At 42.1% G+C, this 25916-nt stretch overlaps 1 protein-coding gene across 1 annotated transcript in view; it reads right to left on the minus strand.

The window, feature by feature from the left end:
• Window positions 1-1740: 1740 nt before the first annotated feature.
• Window positions 1741-25916, minus strand: part of PEX14 (peroxisomal biogenesis factor 14) — an 81349-nt gene continuing 57173 nt past the window's right edge. The window contains exons 4-9 of the mRNA XM_076356105.1: window positions 21870-21992; window positions 14237-14322; window positions 11639-11741; window positions 10271-10368; window positions 5825-5916; window positions 1741-3587 (exon numbers count right to left, since the gene is read on the minus strand). Coding sequence (XP_076212220.1) covers window positions 3122-3587; window positions 5825-5916; window positions 10271-10368; window positions 11639-11741; window positions 14237-14322; window positions 21870-21992 — 968 coding nt within the window. The 3' untranslated portion in view covers window positions 1741-3121. The remainder of the gene's footprint in view (window positions 3588-5824; window positions 5917-10270; window positions 10369-11638; window positions 11742-14236; window positions 14323-21869; window positions 21993-25916) is intronic.

The following is a 25916-nucleotide window of genomic DNA, read 5'->3' on the forward strand; positions in this document are numbered from 1 at the left end:
TGGGTAACTGCTGCTGCTGTCTTTCTTGTTCTGCAGAAAAAAGGTTCGCTACCTGGTCATCTTTCAGCTAGTATGATGCTATTCTCAGTGCCTACTGGCCAGTGGGCTAAACATTTCACAGGGCAGATGATCTAAGAAGTTTGTTTCTAGCAAAAAAAAAAAGAAAAAAATTTACAAGTTAGCAGTCAGGCTACACGGTTCATAAGGACCAAAATACTCGCCCTAGAACTGTTGCTGTGCTGGAAAGACAAGGAACACAAGACAGAGGAATAAAACTCGTGATTCACGACAATACCTGCTGGTAAGAAGGTCTGGCTTCTTCCAAATTCTCTGCTGGTGGGTTGGATCTCTTCAACAAAGTACTCAAACACCCCATCAGCAGCCAGAGGCCCACAGTTAGATTTTTTGAGCAACAACGGCTATGATGGAGTTTTCTGGGATTCATCAGGTTGGGGAAAGGAAAACCTGTGACCTATAGAATTAGTAAAGGTTGTAAGAAGCAAAAACTAAGGGAGAGAAAAGGGCAGTTGAAGAAAACTGCCTTTTACTCTGCACCAGAAATCTTGAGGTAAGTGAATTGAACACTGGCAACATGGAGGAAAAGGGGGGGAAAATGAACCCGCAGGGATGCTTGTACTGTAAACCTCGTAAGTCACTCTGCAAGGCACATACCTCAGCAACATATTTTCCACATTTCACCAACTGCTGTTGTCCAGGCACTTTCTATTTTCAAAACCTTCTATGTATATAAAATGTACACAGGCAGGACAATACTTTTTCATCACATCCCTGCGTTCAGTCATGTTTTCTTTTCACAAGGATTCTTGGCTTGGAGAAATGAAAAGTGCCATCTCTTAAGAAAAGCCTTTCCTTTTAAACGCTTTCAAATTTGCCCTGTTTTAGCTAAACGTGACGTTCTTTGTGAACGTTAAACAGCGGAGAGAGAGACGGAGAGGGAGAGGGAGAGAGAGACACACACACACACTCACTCACTCCTGGGGAAGATATTCGTCCATTTAAGGAATGAGAAATCATCACATTCAGCAGCAGGTCTAAATACAGTAATATGAAGGTCCCTTTCGCTCCCCCTGAGCAGGAAAATGTCACTGTGTACCAGAGACCCAAATACTCAGGAATCAAGTAAATCCCTCATTTTTAAGAAGGGAGCCAAATACTTCTATTGAACAAAGATGGGACTGCAGTAGCTATGAATTACTTGCTGTACGCCATTTCTTTCAATGGCTTCTGTACTGACATGGCAGGGTTAGACCAGTCATGGGATATGGCTCAGCATTCCCTGCTGGCAGATAAGACTGAGGGGCCGTGGGATAGCTCACACGCTCCCTTCAGCACCTCCTGCTGCCGGGGGTGGAAAGGAGCGGGATGCCGCATTCTGCACCCTGCAGAGCCTCCTGCTGGGAGGAAAGGAACCGGAATAGCTGCATCTTACTCGCTGGATGATACATCCATCTCACCCTCTGCAACGTCGGAGGCAACCTAGCGTTACAGTGTTGTTGGAGCTATTTATATTGTACCTTATATTGCACTTACACCATTCTCTACACTGCCTCCTGCTGATGTAACCTAGTATTGGAGCAGTCAGAAAATCAACCATAAATGTCCTTCAGAAAACTTTTCATGAGGACTGAATTTCTGTAATAGTCCCTTTTCCCTCCCTTTACCACCCTGCATGCATATTTCTCCCCCAAAATAAGAGCCACAGTAATCCAGTAACAGCCTGGTGTTAAATAGTGGTAACTCATATTTATTACAATTATATACAATCGTATTTTATATTTGAAATCTATACATGATCACACAGATGAGCACACTTGCTTGGTGAGGACAGTGAGACTCGGTTGTTACAAGAATTGCTCTGCTAAGAGGCTCTGATGCAGTGAATAATATAATTGGACTCCACCATTTTACCAGCTGAGAACACAATGCTGCAAATGAGAGGTTTCAAAATTCACCGTTTTAATTTGTGTATAGCCCAAATGGGGCAAAAAAAGGCTGGACTGGGCAAGAAGGGCCAGTGGTGTACCTCAGAGCTGGAACTGTTTTCTCTTCTGTAAAGACTGCTGTGCTGAAGCAGGTGCCTGTCACTGGGTAGGTGCAGGTTTCAGCTGATCATTTAAGTTGGGTTTTCTCCTCAGGGAGAAAAACAGGCTAAGAACCATTGCAAAGATTCAGAATTAACCAACTATTTCAGCATCTGATGTCACCTCATTCATTCATTCATTCAGGGCAGCTATAAATAAAATGTAAGATGTCAAAAACGGATGTTGAGCTCCTTGTCTTTGGAGGAGGAAGGGTAATAATTGGGATGAGTGGGGTCAATTTCTTTTAAAGCCTTCTTTTACTGGGGAGCAATCAGTAACAAAGCCACCTGTTCTCATGGATTTTACTGTGGCCATGAAACCTGGACTTGGTCCCTAGCAAGAGGCCACTTCGATGAGTGTAAGCATGTGGGGTGGAAATAGTGTTCTTTGGACCCCACAGAAATTTAGTGTTTTTAGATGCTAGGTAGTTTCAGGAATTTGAGGCTTGACATAAGGCTTGGAAGAGCCAAGACTGAGATCTGGTGAGGAATTTGGGGTTAAAACGTTCTTTTTTTGGCAACAGAATATCAAGGAGTTTGAGAAATAAAACAGAGGGTTATTTTGGGAAACAGAGAACTGGTTTGGGCCTTATGTGGGGATTAAAGGCTTGTGAAATCAAAGAGCTCAGGACAGATTGGTTTCTGAAATTGGACAGAAGGACTCTAGGATGCAGCGAAGAGGCTGACTGTTTCAGGAGAGATGGTGTTTTTGTAAGAGGACTTATTCTGTAGCAGTGGTGCATGGTAAGGCGATTGGTCTTCCAGCCTAGGCAGTGACCCCAGCTCATGGGGAGAAGGTGGGTCTGGGAGGGGAGAAGAAGCCACCGCAACACTGCAAAGCCCTGTGGTGAAACAGGGCCCACCTTGTTCACTGGGCAATCATGACCCTACTCAAGGTCAATCATGGGAGAATCACTGGAGGGGATGGTGGCACTTCTCTCCACAAAATGGGAGAGGCACCGGGGACAGTGCAGGAGGCTAGGGAAGATGTACAGCAGCAGCAGCAGAAGCCAGGGTGCTTTAGTCAATCTCATTCTCGTTGCTGGCCCCCTCAGGTCTTCGTAGCTTTTCCACTTGCTCATTAATCTGACCATCCCCTCCTCGCCGGTCCTCAGTCTGGACACCCAGACATTCCTCCTCATCCACATGGCTAACATCATCATCCTCATCGTCCTCTTCCTCCTCTTCATTCCTTTTGTTTTCCCTTTTCTCCTCCTCACCCTGCACCTCCATCCGCACTTGGCTCTTGACGTCAATCACCGCCTTGTTGCCCTCCTCTGTGCTCAGCAGATGGCAGCTGACCTTCGAACCCTCAGGGCTGTGGTTCTCCTTGACTGGTGATGAGGTGGTAGACTCGTTGCTGACAGGTGAGATGTCACTGCTGCTGTTATGGTTGGCAACAACAGGGTTGGAGGGTGAGCTTGGCTTCACTGGGATCTGCCATGACGGGATCTTAGGAGCCGAAGGGGAGGGAGGGAACTGCCTCCTTGGGGGAGGGGAAGAGGGGAAGAAAAGGAGAGAAAGGGGCTTTTATTAAAAACACTGAGGGGTTATCATTAGAGAGAATGGTATTTGCACTGGGGAAGTCATGTAAAGCAGGACTGAAACTGCAAGTCTCCTTTGTCATAAATGAACAAAACCAAGGCCACTTCACTTCTTCAGCCAGAATCTCAAAGTGCTTTACAAGCACCCAGTAATCGAGCCTGCACACAAGGAAAGTATCACAACTGGGCAATCTGAAGTGCTAAAGTGATCTGGTTTGGCCAATTTCACAGAGTAAACTAGCACTCAGGAATGCTGCCTGGGGAAAGACATGAGTGTCCCTTTATAAAACAATCACTAATTAATTGGTAAAGAAAATTCCCACTGGAGCAAGAAGTCAGACACACCAGGTCCTTGTGCCTGAGCCAAGGAATTTCACCACCTGGCTCTCACCTCCACTGTGATACACGGCTATTGCATGCTGGCTCATTACAATCCAGAGCCTATCTCCTAGTCCCAGCATGCACTTTACATGTTTGGGCCAAGTCCTGGCTGCCGCAAACTGGTTCAGCTTCTCTGGCTTGAATGGAGTCATACTAGCTTGCACCAGCTGAGAAAGCTGGCTGCTCTGTCCTCGAGTCCTTTCCAGGTGGGCCTTAAGAATTTGATCGTGGCAGACTAATGCCCAGCCCTAATAGGAGAATCCAAGTACCAAACAGGACAAATGTAAGTGCAGTGGGGAGCACTGGTGCCCTCAGAAAGTCATCCATCATGAAGAACAAAGCAAAAAAGCATGTCTGATCTAGTACTCCCCGTGCATCCTTGCTTGTATGTGAAAAGTGGGAGTATGAAGAGGTATCAGATCAAGCTCTGAAAAGGATGCTGTGCGGCAGGGAGTTCTCATGCCCCTCAGGTGAGCTGGCTAGCGCCACGGACAAGACCAGAGCAGATGAAAACTGGCTGCTCTCCTACAGTGAGCGCTCAAACACAGCAGATTACGTTTTCTTAGACTGAACTAGGAACAGTAGTTGCTCTCACCTCCCTCTTCCTGCTGCCACCACCAGCCATCGAAGAACTCTGCTGATCTAACCTCCATATCCTGTGAGTGCAATAAGCTAATGTCTGCATTATTCAACCAGTATCATAAATGCAATCAACAAATTCAATCTGGAGACTTTCTTGGCTCCAGTGTTGCTGCTGCCTCCTCACTGCAGAAACATTTGCCTTTTTGTTAAAAAACAACCCCCCAAAAAGTTTTCTTTTTTTCCAAAAAGCACTTATCCCCCAGCTGCAACTTTCCCATTGCTGAAGAGGTGTCATTAACTAATGCTCTCTCCCCCAGCAGTGATGCTAGTACGACCCAACTTAACAGACAGTAACTTAATATGTGTCCTCAATCCTCCAAAGCTTTCTACTGTGACTCCTGGGAGGACTGGGAGGTGTAGCGAGAATTTAAAAGGGTATTAAAGACAATACACTTTTCAGACTTCTGAAAAGCCCACGTGCCGAGATCCAGAACATGTCTAGTCCAATCTTAGACTGATCTTTGAAGTCCATCTCTTAGGAAACAGATGACTTGAGAAGACTTAGTTACATGTAGAAGGAGACAAGGGAGTCGTATCAGAGTGAAAGGATCAATAGCTGAAAAGCTAGATAAACTCTTAGGTAATGTACTTGGAAAAAAAGAATTTCCTCAAGAACTGAGATCTGATCCCTGTTCTTACGACTGTCCCACAGGCTGGGATTTATATCACCTCATTTCAGATATCTACTACATTATAAGATGTCTATACCTGAGCTAGCTAATCGAGAGAAACAGGCTCTGCTGAAGTGCGATTCTTTTCATCCTGGTTATGCCCTAACCATGAACAGGTCAGCTGAACTGTATCCAGAAGTGACTCTCTCTGTAACAGAATACAGGTGCAGATGCAGTCAGTACCTCAAACTAGGTGAGAGGTATCCTGACTGTGGCAAATGGCAGAGAACTCCTCTATCGTAAACAAAAAGGAAAAAATCTCATTAATTACCCAAAGCGCTCTATGATTTAAGGCAAGTTTGAAAAGCATTTTGAGACCTGCAAATAGAAAGTGATAGTGGAGTGCAAAGTGGTATTATTAAAATAGCATTAACAGGATATAGAGCTAGTTCCTGTTGGAAATGCCTTTCCTCTCCATGATTAAGAGAATCCCAGAAAGCAACTCTTTCTCCGCACAATAATCTGCTCACATATTCCATCCATACCGGTTCAGGAGAAGTCCTTTTAACGAGTATATCTCAGATTTCAGTTCATTAATATTCTGCGACTCCAGAATCCAGTTGGTGGAAGTTGTGGCCTAGAACATGAAAAAGAAGACATAACGATCAAAGTATGAACTCGGAGATAGTTCACAAATGTCACTTTTTTCTGTGTTATCCTCCCTCTCCTCCCATCTGGGAATCTCGAGCCCTGGGGATAACATACATAAGCTCTATCATTTAAAATCTCTCAGATCTGAGCAAAACAACTTCCACAATAAAGAAGGACCTGAATGGGTCCCCACGATGAACAGAAATAATAATTGTCTCGATGCTAAAACTGTTCAAATATTTGCTTTCTGTTTGGGGGACTAATTAATCTTGTCTCCAACATACCATGCACAACCATTGCTGAAGCATCTCAAGGGGACCTTTCTTTTTCGATTAGAAGGAGACCAGCACTTGTGAGAATTCAGACAAAGCTAGGTCTACATAGGATGTTTTCCACCAACATATCAGACAGAGAACAATACACAAAGAGGTAAACTAAATCATTTGACACTGACCTAATGAATGACTTCTAGAGAACTAGAACTAGGATCCTGAAAGGCTATGGGAGTTGCACTGAATCAGGTCCTTTACTCTTTCCTGTGACTGCACTTAGCTGAGGCAACAGATTCAAATATTATATATTAACAACTATTTTAAAACCATTTATTCATTTCTCTTAAATCATGAAATAAAGAATTGATTACCTGCACTCTGGTGTTTAGAGGTGGGCTGATAAATTGATGCTTGAAAGTTGCAAAAATTTTCCCTACTATATCTGAAGAATTAGAACTACGCTTGAGTTACCAGATTGTATCTCCAGGAAGCAGCTGGACTAGGCACTGTCTCTCGGATATTTCAAGGCAATGAATGTAATTTGGTGGGGAAAGATGATAAGTAACTCATGGAAGCCTGGTACAGCTGCTGTCAGCACTGCATCAGAATTGCTATGGGATATCAGGCAGAAATTAGAGTAAGGTGACAACTGAGAAGAACATGCTGCAGATAAAACTTTTGGCACTCTTTCTTTTAACTCTTCTGGGAACTTGAGAAATGGGAGGAACATTCTGAAAGACAGATCATGGCCTATGGTTACCCCATCCTATCACTCTAGCAACTCCTGTAGCGATGGGCTGAGTACAGGACCAAAGAACACTCATGTCTAGCACTTCGCATGGTAATTTCTGCTAAAAGCCATTAGGAATGAACCCATTTGTGAGCATCGCTCCAGAGATACCCCTAATAAATCCCCTGACAAAGGAAGCCAGGACTGGAATAACACAAAACTCCTCCTCAGCAGTTCCTACTAGATGTAGCCAGAACTGGTTGTTCCTACTTATTCTTTAAACAGACTTCAGCTAGTGCTGAGTAACCCTGAACACCTCCACAGCCAGCACTCCTCACAGTGACTTCTGGGCTGTGAACCCAGTGAGCTGGGAGAGGCTCAGTCTGTAGTAGCTGTGATATACACAGATGCGTTCCCTTGGGATTCACACTCCCAGCCCTCAGACAGCAAGAATCCAGGAGCCACTGTTCTGGCTTTCCAAGACCTTGAAAGCTACAGCAGCACATTAACAAGGGAGTGATTTCCACTCACTGGCCTGCAAAGGACTCAAATTTCCAAAACACATATGGTGCCAGATGCCTAGGATTTAGAAATAAAATCTGACATCTGGGGCTTTTTAGCCAGTCTCTTTAAAAAACAGTTGTAGAAAATTCAAGCCTTGAATTTTTATGTACGTTTTTTAATTACTTAAAGTCCCTCTTTTTAATTTTTTACAGCATGCCAGTAGGAGTTTGAAAAGCAGATATAAAAACTTACATTACAGCTGAGAAAACACAGCTTTTATTCTTTGGTTTGTGGGGTTGCCCAAGTTTTTCTTTGTACACATGAGGTTTAGATATCATAACAATGTGTGCTACCATTTCAGTGCAGGGGGTAGAGAGGGGGGAGGAAAAACTTCTTCAAGACTCTCTAAACCACCAGGACTCTTATGCCCTTTTTCCTTCTTAAAGCTCAACATGTGGTCTTAATCTTAACACTTAAGACCTGAAAACAGTTTTCCAATTTCCGGACTGGCTCCAGGCCACTGACAGGCCACAGTTCCCAAGGAAAACTGAAGTAGAGTGTTGTGACCATAAACTGGCTTTCATGGTTGGGTTTACAGCTGTGCCACTGAGGGTTTCCTACTGTACAGTGTGCACACCACATAGTCAGCCGTGGCCCACCAGTTACACAGCATCAAAGGGTTTGTACAAGATTAAAGTATAGGTAAGGGGAGAAGACAACTGTTCATGCTATAGGTAAAAGACTGTAAGCATTGTCTAAGGGATTTCACAGTAAAAAGAAAAATCTCTACCTGTACAGAGAATACTGAAAGATAACTGGGCCCTGAATAATCACAAGTTTGTGAGTGAAAGGAAGACTTCATCTCTATGTGACTAGTTCAAATCCATCCCACCTCACATGTAACCAACACTTCCTGGACAATAGAATGCTTAGGCCAATGGCTGCAAAGTACTTTGGAGATCATAGAATCATAGAATATTTTGGGTTGGAAGGGACCTCTAAAGGTCATCTAGTCCAACCCCCCTGCCGTGGGCAGGGACATCTTCAACTAGAGCAGGTTGCTCAGAGCCCCGTCCAACCTGACCTGGAATGTTTCCAGGGATGGGGCATCCACCACCTCTCTGGGCAACCTGTGCCAGTGCTTCACCACCCTCAGCATAAAAAATTTCTTCCTTATATCTAGTCTAAATCTACCCCCCTTTAGTTTAAAAGTCCTGTCGCAACAGGCCCTGCTAAAAAGTTTGCCACCGTCTTTTTTATAAGCCCCCTTTAAGTACTGATAGGCTGCAAGAAGGTCTCCCCGAAGCCTTCTCTTCTCTAGGGTGAACAACCCCAACTCTCTCAGCCTTTCTTCATAGCAGAGGTGTTCCAGCCCCCTGATCATTTTTGTGACCCTCCTCTGGACTCACTCCAACAGGTCCGTGTCTTTCTTATGCTGAGGGCTCCAGAGCTGGACGCAGTGCTCCAGGTGGGGTCACCAGAGCAGAGCAGAGGGGCAGAATCACCTCCCTCAACCTGCTGGCCCCGCTGCTTTTGATGCAGCCCAGGATACGATTGGCCTTCTGGGCTGCCAGCGCACATTGCCGGCTCATGTCCAGCTTTTCATCCACCAGTACCCCCAAGTCCTTCTCGGCAGGGCTGCTCTCAATGCCTTCATCCCCCAGCCTGTATGGATACCGAGGGTTTCCCTGACCCAGGTGCAGGACCTTGCACTTGGCCTCGTTAAACCTCATGAAGTTCACACAGTCCCACTTCTTGAGCTTGTCCAGGTCCCTCTGGATGGCACCCCGTCCCTCTGGCGTGTCAACCGCACCACTCAGCTTGGTGTCATCTGCAAACCTGCTGAGGCTGCACTCGATCCCACTATGCCATTGATGAAGATATTGAACAGTACCGGTCCCAATACGGACCCCTGCGGGACGCCACTCGTCACCAGTCTCCATCTGGACATTGAGTCATTGACCACTACGCCCTGGATGTGACCACCTAACCATTTCCTCACCCACCGGACAGTCCACCCATCAAATCCATACCTCTCCAGTTTAGAGAGAAGGATGTTGTGGGGGACCGTGTCAGATGAAAAGCACTAATTCTCATTGCCAGAAAAAACAAATTTTGGTGAAAAGTGGTTACTTGTAGTTACACATGTAACAACACAAACTAGGCAGAACTTATGGTTTTATTGCCAGGGTCAAGTCAGGAGTCAAGGGGATTGGGCCACTGTGCATCACTAATGTGGTTGTGATGGAGCCACCTGTTAAACTGAGATGACCAAAATCACTGAAACAAGAACCCAAATAGTAAGAATATTCGGCCATTACCCGGCCTGGATCTGAACAGGTGACTTAAATACAGTACTTCAAGTGTGTGCTTGGCTGAACAGGATTAAGTCATTGTTTTGACAATGTACAAGGGTACAGGAGAAACAGAAACATGTAAAACTACGTATTACACACAAATAAAACCTCTGCACAGCTGGCCTTTACCTCTTTTGGTCAGTGGACTAACAGCACAATTATTTCATCTCAAATGCAATGCAGAACATACAGAGCTGAGAACAGGTCTGAGGCCTCAGACACACAGGCTGTATACAAAGCTATATAGCAAAGCCCTCTCAGAAGTTAAATATATTTCAGAGTACCCAATTAATACCCAGTGCTTTAAACAGACTGCCTATGGAGAAGTCAGATGCAGGGAAACTGGCTGGGGATATGACAGAGCTGAAGGTTGGATTGTGAACCTAATAAGGTCCTTTCCATGTGCCCACAAAAGAAGCTATGCATGTTCCAAAGAAGATGGTGATGTTCTAAAGGTGAAGAGTTGGAAGCGGATACCTTAGAAGCAGCCAGTTCTTGGGTGAGCTCCTGGATTTTCTGTTGTTGCTGGATTAGCAGTTCCTGGACAGCTGCTAACGTTGTCTGTAACTGAGTCACTGTGAGGAAAAAAGCAGGAGAGTGTTAAACTGAGATACATGCACATATACGCACTCACACACGTCCTTCCTGCTGTCTAGCTACAAAGATGCCTCTATTCCTACTATATTTAATTTATCTACGCCCGCCTGCTCACTTTAATCCATATGATTTATCTGCACTACGGGTAATCTACCTGCACTGCATCTAACCTCCAGTATTTCTAGTTTATCTTTCCATTGTATAGATGTCTATAGCCCACAGTATATCCGTCCAAAACCTCTCCCTTCTAATTATATTGGTTTATGATTTGTACATCTCCCTGAACTTATACAATGTTTGTATCATTTATCTATCTTGGGCCTCACGCAGGCAAACACTGGGGCTAGCTCCAATCGGGGAAGAGGCTGGTCTCAGGATTGACCTTAGGGTATCATGAGAAATGAAAGATGCTTTTCTTCTCACTCTCCACTAAAAAGTGTAATTAGCATCCTCCCACTCTCAACCCACCAGCTTCTTCAACCCCAGCATCTTTAAGAAACTTACTGCTGAAAATCATAGTGTCTTCCATCCCATCAACTGAATATACTTTGCGCTTTTCTCCTTTTATTTCAAGAGAACACCCTGTACACCCCTCCTACACCCCAGCAAACACAGAAGAATTTCTGCTGGACTCCAACTCCAGCTGTAGGAGAACTTTTTCTACTTTGGTACTTTATCCAAAGCTTTCAGGCAGTAAACAAGCTGATAAAATAAAATAAAATTAAAAACTCTATTGGTGTGACAGGTAACAGCTAATCCAGACCATCATTAGGGCATCGGGTAATGAACAGACACCCTATAGAGTCAATAACAGAGAAGGTGGCTAAGGTCAGGGAGGCACAGTAATTACAGACTCTCCTGACCCTTCCTCGGATTTTCAGATGGAAGGTGGGGGGAAAACAGCAAAAAAACCCCCCTGAAAACATCAGAGAAGCAGAAATTAAAAATGAACTTTACAGCCCTCCGAAAGGCTGTCATTTTATTCCCCTTATTAATATTCTGAGGTTGGGAGCCTTTCCGTAAAAACATAATTAATTGAGGCCGCGCCGACAGTAAACAAGCAATTTCAAATTAAACCGAAATGACGGCGGCTTCATTTGCAAATGTGAACAGATTCTCAGAGCAGATAAATGAAGTCACCACATAAAGTGGAGATGGAGGGAAAGAAAAGGGTGGGGGTCTTGGCAGAATGGAGGATATAGGGAGAAAGGCTTTGAGGGGTGAATTGATGGAGTCATTAATCTTTACCTGTCTGTGTCACACTGCCACTCATCTCAGAAATGTTTGACTCAATCCTCTGAAGTTGTTTCCTGTCTTCTTTGCCTCCCATGATGAGAGGAAGCAGGTATTTCTGCATGGAGCACAGAAACTTTTTTAGGAAATAGGGATATGCAAAGCGGTCTTTCTAATCTACCTGAAACATCCTCAAAGCCCACCACCCAAACCTCAGCCTTTATTACAGAGCCAGTGATCAAATTCCCTCTACAGTAGGTGTTAAATGAAGTTGCCAAAGAGAAGATATGAGTTCTGTGGTTACATTTTTGGGGGTGCTAAAAAACAGTTCCTAACTCCATTTAAGGTTTCCTGGGACAGCTCTCAGTCCAGAGGAACATCCATCACATATAGAGTACAATTTCAGATTTTACGCTCTCAAATGTGAACACACTGATGTGTCGCAACATTCGAGCTACATCCACAAGGCAAGAAATGCAGAAGTGGGAAGAAGAGGAGAAAGGCCCAGGAAAGGCCAGAAGAAGCACAAGCCAGGGAACGAGAAGTATTGTAAAATCTTTTGAACCTTGGCAGGGGAAGGGTTACAAGGCATGGAGGGAAAAGCAGAGACCTGGAGCACAGGGAAGAGAACTAAGGAACCAGGGCTAAAGGAAGTGAGAAACAAGCTAGTACAGGATGGGAGGCAGGTCAGTGACACTGTACACAGCCATGAAATCTACCTCATTCTGCCCTTGGACTGGATCTAACAGGTCACAACTCTCCTCTAACTACCATGGATCCTTCTGCAGCACAGCTCCTATGAACTGAATATGCACTTTAACAAGGGCACATCCAAGCACAAGATGGCAGGTGAAAAAAAAGTGAGAGAAGGATGGTCTAGGATGTGGAAACAGCCCTGATAGTGCCTATCAATTCTTTTTCATCCTGGCTTTTGATGCATGTACACCCACTATCAGGGCATACATACAGGATGGTTTCTGAGACAGAGCTGATTATCCAAACTGACATGTGTGGGACAGCCTTCTTTTACACTTAATAGCACTGGTTTAAGATTCAGTGTCGCTGTACACAGCTCTTACCCTCACAAAGCACATGTACATGTTTACACTCAGACATTCTGAAAAGCAAATAGCTTTTGATGACTTTCATAAACAGTTCTCTCTTAATCTTCACAGAACACACATGGACAACTATATCTTATCCTAGCATCCTATCTTTCATATAAAAACCACGATTTGCAAACTCCCTCAAAATCCCATGAAAGGCAGAGGGAATTTATCAAGCTCCAAAGATTTCTTACTCCTATAAAAGAATATGGGTCTCTGCTAGGCACACAATATGCCTTATGAGGTTTGGATAGACAGCAGAGCAAGATCTGTAAACAAAGAATACAGCAGTAGGATATATCAACAGCATCAGTGACATTATGCCAAAAAATTTATGTAAATCATCAATATGTGTTAGATACGTGTCATTTAGTAACAGCAATGTGTTCAGGTCTGCAAGGCCCAGCAGCTGTTGTCTTAACATCTCTCTGGACACTTATCAGCCCCACCATTCGCAAGAACGAAAAGATCAGTAAGGTTGGCATCACTACTTTAATATAAAAACATAGGGACAACATATCTCAATAAAAAGCCATAGACGGAACATGTTGCTTAATCTGGCCTCTCTCTCTTAGCCTGAGACCCAGAAAATTAATGATAGGACAGGATAAGAAAAGTAGTTTTAAACTAGAAGGCCAACACTTTTATTGTAAAATAGATTTTACTAAACAAGACAGTAATAGTTAATTGAACAAACATGAAAACCATCAACCTCTCATTAAGTCTTCATCTCTGTCCCTTTTTCAAAAATAAAACACAACTTCTACTGGACCAAAGCTCTTTACACTCCGCTGTGTTGACCTGAACCACTTATGTCTTTCTATGTAGCCACAGAATATGATTGTTTACCGAAGACATTATCTAATGTCACTTACCGCATTGCTGGAAAGCAAATCCAGAGTGAAAGAATATGTTCAATTGCAGAAACATTGCACAAGAAAAAAGAAGGAGCTGCTGTCTCTACAATACACAAGCAGACACACGCTTGCTCTACCTTGTTCTAAGCACACTGGAGTAGAACTACAGGATGTATGGCAGACCTGGAAATTAGCACCTTCTTTTCAACAACATTCTGACTGGTCAAAGAAGATTCTTTCCTACCCGTGGTGCAGGATCACCAGTGGACGAATCATTAGACTGGCGCTATGACAGTAATGTCTGCTGGCCAATGCGGGGAAAATCCCTTTACTGAACTGTGCTCAGTTTCCCCAACTTTAAAAATTCCAAAATACATATACACAATGAAAATGACCTTGTTTCTAGTAGCTTGATCCACTGCTAAAAACTAGCAGTTTGAGATCCACTGCTAAAAACTAGTTTTGTTTGCTTGTCACTTTTTGACTCTGCATTTCCATGTTAAGTGTCTACATTTCTCAAATATAGCAATGGCAGCGCCAGTAAGAACAGAGATGCTTAACCAACTTGGAACCAACATGATCATTTGGACACAAGCAGCATAACATCATTCTCTCAGAGCACGGTGTAAGGGTAGTGAGGGAGGTATTACCTTGTAGAGCTGGTGGAATCCAAAGGCAATTCCTGCCATGATGATAGCCAAAGCCCCATAATCTCGCCATCTGGAGCCAGGAGGACCTAAAGGCCAAAATCAAGAAATAATCATAGTCAGAACTGCAGGTGACAACATTTTCATACACCCATTTTATCAGAGAAAAAAGCAATGAATAATGCCAGTTCTGCTGTTCCTTAGCAGGCACAGATTTACTCAGCAGGGAGCATTAAGATACTGGTAGTCCCTCAGGTACAGTGTGCAGGCTTCTGGCCCTAGCACATTGAAACATCTGTCCGGACCTCTAGCATTGACACTGGCCTCACAAGGTGTCAAAGGGAGACAATCACAGCAGCAATTAAAAAGGTTCCATCAAGCTGTTTTGCCCTACTCTTTCCTTGCAGAAGGCACACTGAACCCTACTGCACTTTCCCCAGATAACTGTCTGTGGTGTTAGTGGTAGCTAAGGTTAACTCATTACTTGAATACCAGTTGCTCTTCACTATCATCATTTTTGAAAATGAGGACAGAGCCAGAGACCCAGGAGAGTGCAGAAAAAAAAGAAAGAAGGAAGTGTTTTGAGAAAGGAAAGAAGAGAAATCAGGGCAATAAATGGGTTTATGAACACTGTGTCAGCAATTACGGACCATTTCACTAAGGAAGGATCCAGTGTCTTTCAAGCCTCAATTATGAATAGGGACCAAAGCACACATAAACAGCAGAGAGAAAATATGCAATTAAATACCTACAGAGAGAGGTAAAGAAGTAGATAAAAGCTTGAGATATTTAACACACAATTTTACACAGAAGCTTAGAGACTCCACAGAGCAAAGCAAAGATACGGTATGCTCTGCTCCTTCAAGCAGAATCAGAAGACACCTGTAGTTTTCCACCAGCTTTATCCTTTTACCTCCCTCACAGTTCCCTTAACGAATCTTGTACTGCCCCCAGTTTTCTTTAATAATAAAGAGGATGCAGAGTGATCTTTCCTAAAGTTCACTGGCAGGATGTGGGCAGAACTGATGAGGTGGAGGCCGGTGTACAGTCTCCAAACAGACAGATCCAAATCTACATGTGACCTACAATGTCTCGGAAATGCGTTCTGTTCTCCAAAGTTTCAATTTAGGCTTTCAAAGGGAGGCTTAACTGGCTGAAATGGCTGGAAGCTTGTCTCCTTTCTGCTTTGCTCACCTATTGCCATTTTTCCTGTTGCTGTGATCTTGTACAGGCATTTCATTGCATGAGTTAGTCCTAATCCGAGCCCTCAGGCTCTACAGACAGGCACTGACTTTCAAATACCGGCACTCAGACCTTCTTGCTATGTTTTAGGACACAGCTCCTCAAATTATCCACTGGCTAGAAATCTGAACAAATTAAAAGCAGCTCTGTCAGAATTGGTGAATAGTGTCACCAGCAGTATTTTGGGTTGCTGCAGTTGCAGTTTTGGAGCTCAGGCACATGATCAAATTATCATAACTTTTTAACTTAATGAGTTAACACACGTCAGCTAAGCTGCAGTAACTGGCTGTGTACATGTCAGGATTTAAAATGATCTCTGGCTAATCTTGCTGCAAACCCCAGTCATCCATCCCACTTTCCCCTCCTTACTCTGCTCCCACTGTCATTTCTGGTATCTGAAGTCTCTTGGTTGTCCAGTTCTCTGCCCTGAACTTCTGACTAAAAATATCCTTCTATGACAACGCAGCTCGTTCCAGGCTGAACTGCCTATTGTAAAGGGTTAATTAATCTCAGAGGGTCTGTGGGTCCAACTGTGCCCTGTCCATGGCAGTCCTTGACTGGCTGTCCCTACCTACCTCCCAGCTGCGGTGACCTCTGAGTAGAAAGGAGAGACACCTGTAGGACCCTGTCCGCTTTGCCCTTTCACCTCACTCATCTCTCCCTCCATTCCTGTAATGCTTGAGCTAAGAACATTTTATTGCCCCCTGGTTTTCATTATTAATGAAAAGGGACCAGAATGATCTTTCCTAAAGTTCAGAGAGTCTATAAAGACAAGAAGCTGAAATGCCATTTTACTCGTTTTAGAGATGTGTGAAATAATTCTGTCTTGTGGCAAAAAAAAGTGAGGGGGGTGGAGAGGAGAAGTGAGTGAGTGAGGGACACAGTAAAGGCTCTGCATTGACCACATCAACTTTACAATGTTATGAAGAATGTCACAGCTCTGCCTAAAATCCACATTCAATCTTCCTTTTTCTCTGCAATGCTCTAATCTAAAACGCGGGGTGGAGACAGGGCTAGAAGTTTCTCAGATGTAACCTCAGTGCTCACACTGACTTCTCCACATATCCTCAATTTCCCCACTTGTAGAACTGGAATAAAATTCAGAGAAAGTGAAAAAGCACTAATAGCCCAGTTACTCTTCAGTTTAGACATTGGGGAAGTAACAAACCATTCTACATAAGAGACCCTCAAAAGGCAAATGGAAGGGACACAGACATTTTCTCCAGCTGTTAAGTCTGTGTTTTCTGTAAGTATATTTAATTTTCACAGCAGTAACTGTAAATTGCACTTCCAGAGTAAACCCCTACTATTTTTAAGATCCCCATTCATCTAAGAATTAACTTTCCTGACATCGATTAATTAGGCCTCGTGCATCCAAGTAAGGTCAGCCTCACTAGTATCCACATTTAAAACTGTAGAAACTGAGGCTGGAAGAGGTGATTTTCCAAGAACAAACGGTGAACCCACAGAAAGGAGTTGAGGAAAAAAAAAAAAAAGAGTTTGGATTCTAGTTACCATTTTTAATTGTAAGAGAAAACAGTCTGTATTCTACAACCTCCCACATAATGAAGACACAGGGGTGGGAGAAGAAGATCCAAATGGCAAGAAAAACCGTCACTGGAGACTACTTTTAAGCAGGTGTAAAATCTGCGCAAAACCCCATAAATGGAGACCATAAATACCATGGGGAAGAACAGAGACAATACCTGGATGATAAGCATGCAGCTTTGCACACCTAGCTCAGAAACTCCCCTGAGTTTGCTTGTAATTATAGGGGTTAGAAAGGTAAAAAAAAATATAAACCCAATTAATCATTTAAATATTTAAAGTCAGATTTTTGTCCTCACTGCTGGATTAGTATATTTCATAATGCCAACAGCAGACAGCCCTGGTTTTTTACTGGGGGTTCATTTTAGAGCATGTTTAAACTAGTCAGATTGAGTGATGCTTCCAGCAACTAATCGCATGTCAAATAAAAGATATTTTATGTAATAAATTACTGCTACAAGTAATTCAAATGTCATTTATCAGTTTTATTATCAGTCAGGCAAAGTCTTGTTTCTCTATATTAATCAAATTCAAGCTTTTTTTAAGCTTTTTTTTTTAAGCCGTTTTGACACCTCTTGGCAAAAGTACAAACTGGAGGGAAGGAATTACTCCTCCAGAACAAGAGGAGAAATAGTAGAGATGGTATTGAGCTAAAATACAGTGTCTAGAAACTTAACCTAATTCTTGTCTCTTCCTCCCAAAAGTTATTATTGTTTCTCTTAAATCAAACCCAGGAGGCGTTCGGCATACAAGAACTATGCTACTCTGAAGGCTTACAAATATGCTTCTTTCTCGTTAACTCTTGAAGGAAATAAGAAAGTACTTACATAGGTAATAGCTATTTCCAACAAAACATTAGAACATTAAGTAATACCTACACTAGCAGTTCAATTTGTACAAAAGGAAGTATTTAAGTGCTATGAATTATTTCCTGCAACTTTAAAAACTACAACAGACTGAGTTGACAACAGCAGGAGATCAAGCAAGTAAAATCAAAAGGTGTGCATAGGATTTATTGCTCTGACTCGCAAGAGTGGACATCCTACACTGGAGTTGCTGCCAAGATCACCAACTTGGCTGCTGGTGCTGAATGAACTCTTGAGATGGTTCTGAAGCCATCCTGAACTTCTGTACTCGTAATCCACAGTTTTAACGTAATTTTTAAACATGAAGCAGCAACACCTTGTGGGGAGGGGGGACAGAGAGAAATTAGGTTTCTTAAGACACTAGTCACTGCTTTTCAACACAGTACCCTCCTCAACTGTTTCTCCTTTTTGATCTGTGGGGGGTAATTCTTTCTCTCTAGTTTTGTGATTTTGTGTAGAGGTGTCAAAACTACTGAAAAAAAAACTTAAAAAGAACCAAAAATATCAAACACAAAGTGGTTCACAGTCTTCAAGACCTAAACTCCAGCAGATCAGATGCAACTTCACAAGAAACTCAGATGTCTTCTTTGGGGAAGGCAAATATAGCTCATAATCTTTTTCAATTTAAGCTCTTCCAATATAAGTTGTTCCCATCGAGTCAGCCTACCTATCTCTTTAGTCCTTTAGATATACTTTTGAACTTCAAACCTTGAAGCATTCCAACACTAGTGTCATGAATACTCTATAAGAAGATAAGCATAACAGATAGACAGAAAAAGTAGTATCTATCTTTCTCTGTACATGACAACCCCTGACAAATCTGTGAAAGATAAATTGACTTAGTAAACTATTACTGAAACAACTGTCCTGGAGCAGATTTGGACCAATTCAGAAATATTCATTACAGGATTAGCATCCAACTGATGAAATAACCTACAGCAAACAAGGCACCTTGAAAGAGCACTGATCCACTGCACAGTCTCAACCATCAGCTATAGAGAAATTCACGTATTCTTTTTGCAGTTCTGATACCATGGAAAGCACTTAACAGGAAGACACAAAGATGGATCCGTCACTAACACCACCAATACCACACCAGTCAAGGACTAGAATGGGGCACAGATGACACCTAATCAAAACAAATATTTTGGTCAAATGAATACCATGTATATTTAGTTATTTATTCTTTTTATCCATCCATTTAAAGGTTAAGCTTAAATAGAAGGTCTACAAAGAACGGCTAGAGAGGGGAGGAACAATACCTAATGAACCTATTGTCACCATTTCCCTCATTTTGGGGGTTGCTAAAAAAGACTGGCTCACAGGCAAAAGCTTTTGGTTCAAATTCTTTAAAAAGCACCAATCAGATCATAAAGCTAGAGCATCAGTTTACAATTACAACCCCTACAAAAGCTTTACTTCGGTGGTATTTTTATTCACCTTTGGTTTCTGATCGTTACAGAATGATACTTCCAGACTTCTCTTTGGAGCTGTTGCTGGGATCATTTTGATGTTTAAATATTAGTTAAGATTCTTACCTAGTGTCCTGGTTTTGGCTGGGATAGAGTTAATTTCCTTCCTAGTAGCTGGTACAGTGCTGTGTTTTGGATTTAGGATGAGAATAATGTGATAACACACTGATGTTTTAGTTGTTGCTGAGCAGTGCTTACACTAGTCAAGGACTTTTCAGCTTCCCATGCCCTGCCAGCGAGAAGCTGGGAGGGGGCACAGCCAGGACAGCTGCCCCAAACTGGCCAAAGGGACATTCCATACCATGTGACATCATGCTCAGTACATAAACTGGGGGGAGTTGGCCGGGGTGGCAGTCATCACTGCTCAGGAACTAGCTGGGCATCAGTCGGCAGGTGGTGAGCAATTGCATTGTGCATCACTTATTTTGTATATTCTTTTATCATCATCATCATCATTAGTTATTGTTTTTTCTTTTCTTTTCTTTTCTTTTCTTTTCTTTTCTTTTCTTTTCTTTTCTTTTCTTTTCTTTTTTCCCTCCTTTTCTGTCCTATTAAACTGTCTTTATCTCAACCCATGAATTTTCCTTTTTTTTCCCAATTCTCTCCCCCATCCCACTGGGGGCCGGGGAGAGAATGAACGGCGGTGTGGTGTTTAGCTGCCTGCCAGGTTAAACCACAACACCTAGTGAGAAGAAACTGGGAGCTGGTGCTTTGAGGAAAGCCAAAATAGTAAAAGGAAAAAAACCAAACAGTGATAAAGCTGCAAGGGTTAATAACAATGACAATGTTTTCCAGTTTGAACTGCATACGTCTTTCCTGCCCTACTCATATTAGTGGAACACTATAAAATAAGGGCAGATTAACTCTTCCAATATTGGGTTGTGATAAGAGTTAGCTGAATGAGCAATGGATAGCACTAAGAAGGATCCGGCACTGTTTCTTCAGCAAGAGAGCAGATTTTGCTTTTCTGGCATTTTCTGTGAACTACGGCAGACAGGTATTAGCCCAGGAGGCAGAATTCAGTCCTGGAGTTCACCAGCACACCAAATACAACAGTCAGAAATATTCCAGTTCTGAGCCCAACTCCATCACAAATGTTTTTCTTCCCAAACTGTGCCAAACCAGACTATTTAAAAACTCTGAAAGCAAGTCTAGTATTGTCTCTAGCAATAGCAAAACTATGCCATAAACTAATAAACACAGCCCTAAGTGGACTGTTACATCGGTCAATATCTGACCTAGAACTGTTTAGGAGCAGTATCAAAATCCTATCCTTAACACTTGGCAGGTAAGTGAAGTGCTTTTCAAACTGCCAGACACACATGTGAGCTGAACAGCTTCTTTTGATGGATTTTTAATGGTGTGTACTTTCATTTTTATTGTTTGGAGCTTAGATACTTTTTTGCGAGGTTTGTTTTAAAATGCAAATATATATGTAAATTTTGAGTCTACACAGATTATGTTGGGACTTTAAAAATTCTTTGAGAGTGTGGTTTGTACACAAAATCACACAATCATATCCACAGAGTCTACACAGAATTTCTGCTGTCACCCTTCAGATTATTTAAGATTGAAGAGAGAAAGCTTGTTAAAATTAAGGATCCTTATTAACTGGTTTTTATTATTTGTAACCTGATAGCACTCTTAGAACTCGTTCATACTGGGGGTCCATTGTGCCAGACCTTAAACTCACACACAGGAAGTCACAGACTAAGTCCTGAAGACCTTATATTCTAGCTTGCTGTTCGTGCTGAAAATACACCTCTTTCAAGTAACTGTTCAAGGCATTAACTGTCAGAGTCCAATGAGCATCTGGATGACGCTCTTAGTTGTATGGTTTAGTTTCAGGTAGTCCTGCGAGGAGCAGGCAGTTGGACTCGATGACCCTTATGGGTCCCTTCCAACTCGAGATATTCCACGATTCTATGAACTGATTCGGTTGCCTCACTAGTTAAGAAAATAAGTCCTCTAACTAAAATACAAAACTTTGTGATGATGTCCAACAGTTTATAGAGCAGAGTCCACTGTTGCAATAACTAAAGATGTAATAGGGTTGTACTTTTATAGCACCTTCTATCCAAGAATCTATCAGCTCTATCATATATTAATGATCTAAATATTAGAAAACCCTACTGATGAAGGGAAGCATGACCTTAAGTTTTAAAGGGAAGACTGAGTCCTACGTTGACTAAATGCTTTTTTAAAGTCCTTATAGTGGATCAGAATCTAATTTGTATTGACTGTACACCTTCAGGTCAAGAGGTGTCACAGGCTAGTATGTATGATGTTTGTTTGTAGACAGTGATCATTCATATCTCATTTTCCTTGTGAAATATGATCTTGCCACAGGCATCAACAACTATGAAGTAACATTTGGTGTCTGATCCTGACAAAAAGTATGGCATTAGTTGAATTGAAATCTAGGATCTGGCACAGAAATCTGTGAAATTGCTGCAGAAATCACTGCAGAAAGCAACAGGAGCAGATGTTTTTCAAAGTGTTACTTACTATACACCACAGGGTGAGAGGGCTGAGTTGGCACCAGCTGTGTAGAAGGACCTGGGGACTGTGGCTCATCCGTGGTTGTGCCCGACTGCTGGAAAGCCAGGTCAATCTCTTCATCTGTCAGGCCTGGGGGAGCAGAGGAAATGAAATCAGTTTAGCACCTTTACCCACTTGATGCACGCATAATTAAATTCTCAAGCCAGGCAGAACCCGTTCAAGCTGCAAAGAATTTTGGCACTGACTTGAGCAGTAATGCCTCCCCAATTTTGGATTCACTGGAATGTCTCCCTCTCTCTTTCTCTGTTGCAATTTAACCTTAAGCGACAGAATATTAGCCTCAACGCTGCTTCCAAATGTGGCTCATTCAATTTCCTTAATTTATCCTTGAGTTTATTGCTGCTTTTGAAGTAGCTTTCTATTGCAATTCTCCATTCTTCCCCCCAAAAAAAGATACCATCAACTGCAAATGTGGCTCATTTTAATCTGTAATGGTGTAAAAAAAAAAAAGAGGGGAAAAAACTAACAATAATGCATGAAAACAGACAGGGAAACAAAAAACTAATTATTGGGTTAGACGACTAATTAGTCTAGATCGTTTCCGAAGACGGGAATAATTTGCTTTATTTTATGACAAATGCAGAAATAAAAAGAAAAAAATCAGGACTGACTGTGATTAGTATGAATGGGACACAGAATGTAAGGAGGAAATAAAACTATAACAAACAGATCAAAACAAGGCCAAGCCCAAACTTTCAGCTTAGCATTGCCCCAGCCTATTGCTGCATGATTAGATTGCCCCAGGGCAGCCTGGTTTTTATTTCACGCAGAGCTGTAGTAACACTGCACACATGGTACATGTTGGTGCAGTCACTCCTGCCATCAGGAAATGCCAGGATGACCATCTGTAATTGGCCACAACATATGGAAAGGATTTGGCCAACAAGGGGGAAAAGAAAAGCAGCTAAAGGATTCACGATGACCAGCATCTGTGAAGAAGGAAGCACGGCTGGATTATTTTTTCCAACAGTAGAAAACATCCTCTAGAAAAAGAATTTAGGACTCAGATGGCAACCACGATGTGGGGCCTGGACAGCTGTGTATTATTTGTTATGTTATTCTCCTGCACAGAAGCAGATAGAAAGCCAGCGTCCTTGCTATGAGGAACATGTGAAGTGATTCGGGACCTTTTACTATACACGCAGTGTGTATGCAAAAACATTCAGAAAGGTTGGAAGTGAGAATACAGATTTAAGGAAAGAGACTTAGAAGAGAAGAGACAGACCGCTTGATTCTCACACAGTTGTTGTAGGGACTGAGCACAGTTAGGAAAATGGTATGAATATGACAGCAGTGGGAGAAAAATGGGGGAATACTTTCTCTCCATCACCTCCACTCGAGATCCATAAAGTATTGCTGGTAGATGAAATTCCTGAACTTTACCCTTTAAAACAGTTAGTTCTTTAACATTACAGGGAGATACAATATAGAAAATGGACATATCTGGGCATATTACCTAAGTTTCGAGAAATTTTTTCAGGATCTTAAACTTCACTGCATACTGGGGGTCTAGACAGAATAATCTGTAGCACAAACAATATTGCCAGAAATAAATACACAAGTCTGTCTCAGAACTGTTATTTAATATCATAAAGCACTGACACGGTGCTTCTGGTATTCAGAAGGCTTTATAACTATTAACAGATCTTTTCCCCATTCCTGCGATTATGTGAGACACTGTGAGTTCCTGTGAGTTACTCTTATATCTACTCTACAGTGCAGAGAGTGATGCACAGAGAAGTTAGGTGATTTCTCTAACATAACAGAATATTGTCAGTGTCAGATACAGTATCGGAAATCTGAAGTTCCTGATCTCTGGTCCTGCAATCTGACAAAATCACCCCTTTACTTGTATTTGATGCGTACCTCAAATAGTAAGGAACCAAAACCACACATAACAGTATGGAACAAGACTTGCACTGAGAGTAATAAAAGGCACATGAACACAACTTAGCCTATTGTTCTAGTCACAAAAGCAATATTTATGGTGTCTAATCCATGTTAAAAAGCAAAGTCCTAAATCAGAAAGAAACTGTTTTAACCAGCTCCTAATTATCCAGTGTAGGAGAAAGCATAAACAGATGCCAACACGGCAGATCACTAGCAACTATGGAATTTCATAAACATGGAGGCAATATTAGCTGCTGGCTGCAAATATGGCTCCCACTAGAACAGGGCATTGTTCTATTTCCATGCAAAGATAGCAAATCTGATAATATTTAACACTTAGAAACATACGGAAGTTATGGAGGATCCTTACTTCATTCTGCAAAAAGAGCAGGAAACAATGCTTATTGTTTCCTAACCATACTGCCCCTTCGATTCTCATCCTGTTGGAGAAAAAAAACTAAAATCTTTTGCAGATAAAATGCAGTTCTAGGATTATTCTGGTCTTGCCAACTAGTGACACATTCAAGTATCACTATTTCCATTAAAACCCTGCTGTACTGTGAAGAAAAAGCTGATGAGCATGATAGAATGATGGGAAACATCACGTTTGAGATCCTGGTTTGAATCCTGTGCAAAGCAGTGCAAATTAAAATTCTTATTACTTCCCTGGACTATTCTGCTGCCTTGTAAAGTGGTCTTGTTCATGGTACTAGTGGCATTATACAAAAGAACATCACAACTACATCCCTTCTTAATTATCAGAGGAGAAGACTGGGAGTGTCATCACCTTGGAACGCCTCCTTTTTATTCATCTGAACAAGATGTTTTTAAGGCCCTGTTATCTTGGCCTCCAAGCATCAAGGGAATAATCTCCTGGAGCTGACTCCTTAAGCATATACATGGAGTAAGTCTGCACTGCAACTAGTCACCTGTAGATTCAGAAATATACCTGTCTTCATGGTTGTCATTTCTCACACACACTAACAAAAATGTACAAGATATTCTAAGACTGTCCTCAGGCAATTATAACTAACTCATCAAAATTCCCTTTGGACTGAATTTTTTTCAGATTCACCACCTACACACATGTATGCACACAGTATGAGTTTTCCATGCCCAAAATTATTCAACCTTGATATATTAATTACATAGAAAAGTGGGAATTTCTAAACCAGGACAAAGTGTCATCTGTTCCAATATCTCACCTTGCTTTATTTTATCAGTGTCCTTCTATCACTGCACTATATAAAAAAGTATCCATGGTCCATTCATTGCTCTAATCTAGCAGGAAGTCAGTAACCCAAAAATAATACCAATTCCCTTGGATGCAAAAGCAGTGCCACGAAAACTGGAGCTTTGTGTCTAATATAACTCTCAAATAGGTATGTCAAGAAAATCACCTCAGTTTAACAGAAGAATTGCTCTAAACCCACTTTCTCAACACTTTCGAAAACAAACATTTTAGTTCTTCTGGAGTTTCAGCAAGATCAAGACCATGCAGAATGCAAAAGGTTAAAAGGAACAATAAAGGAAACTGCCAATTGTAAGTGAATTATATTTGGCTTTGAAAGCTGAGCCACGGCTATATTATAAAAGGCATCTCTTTGCGTTGTTTACCATCACCCTGACTAATGCAGACCTTTTTTTTTGTTTTAAATAATCTCATGCAAATTAGACACACACTTCCTTCCAGTTGATTGCTATCTGCAAGGAATAATCTAACCGCAGAGGGTACTGAGCAAGGACTGAGCTGAGGAGAAGGATGCAAGGAAACTGTCTTCATAGCCCTACAGAATGCAAACCTATTCCCTTCCCCCAACCATCCATTTCATTCCTCTACAGCACCACAGCCATTGCAAAGAATTAGTCATAATTTTCACAAAGACTTAAAATTTCCTTTTCAGGCTTGAGGGTGTTGATTTGAATAATCCAGCACCCATGATTGTTTTGCACTCAAAGGTTCTTGCTGACCCTGTTTTGTGATTGTCACTGCTGCCACTCAATTTTCAGGGATCACTCAGCCTCTGTAAATTGTAGGCAAACACAGAATCAGAGCAAGTCAGAGAATAAAATGGGTTGTCAAAACCATCTCTTGGTGCCTGC

The sequence above is a fragment of the Aptenodytes patagonicus genome, chromosome 19 (genome assembly GCF_965638725.1).
Source record: "Aptenodytes patagonicus chromosome 19, bAptPat1.pri.cur, whole genome shotgun sequence".
Taxonomy (NCBI): Eukaryota; Metazoa; Chordata; class Aves; order Sphenisciformes; family Spheniscidae; genus Aptenodytes; species Aptenodytes patagonicus.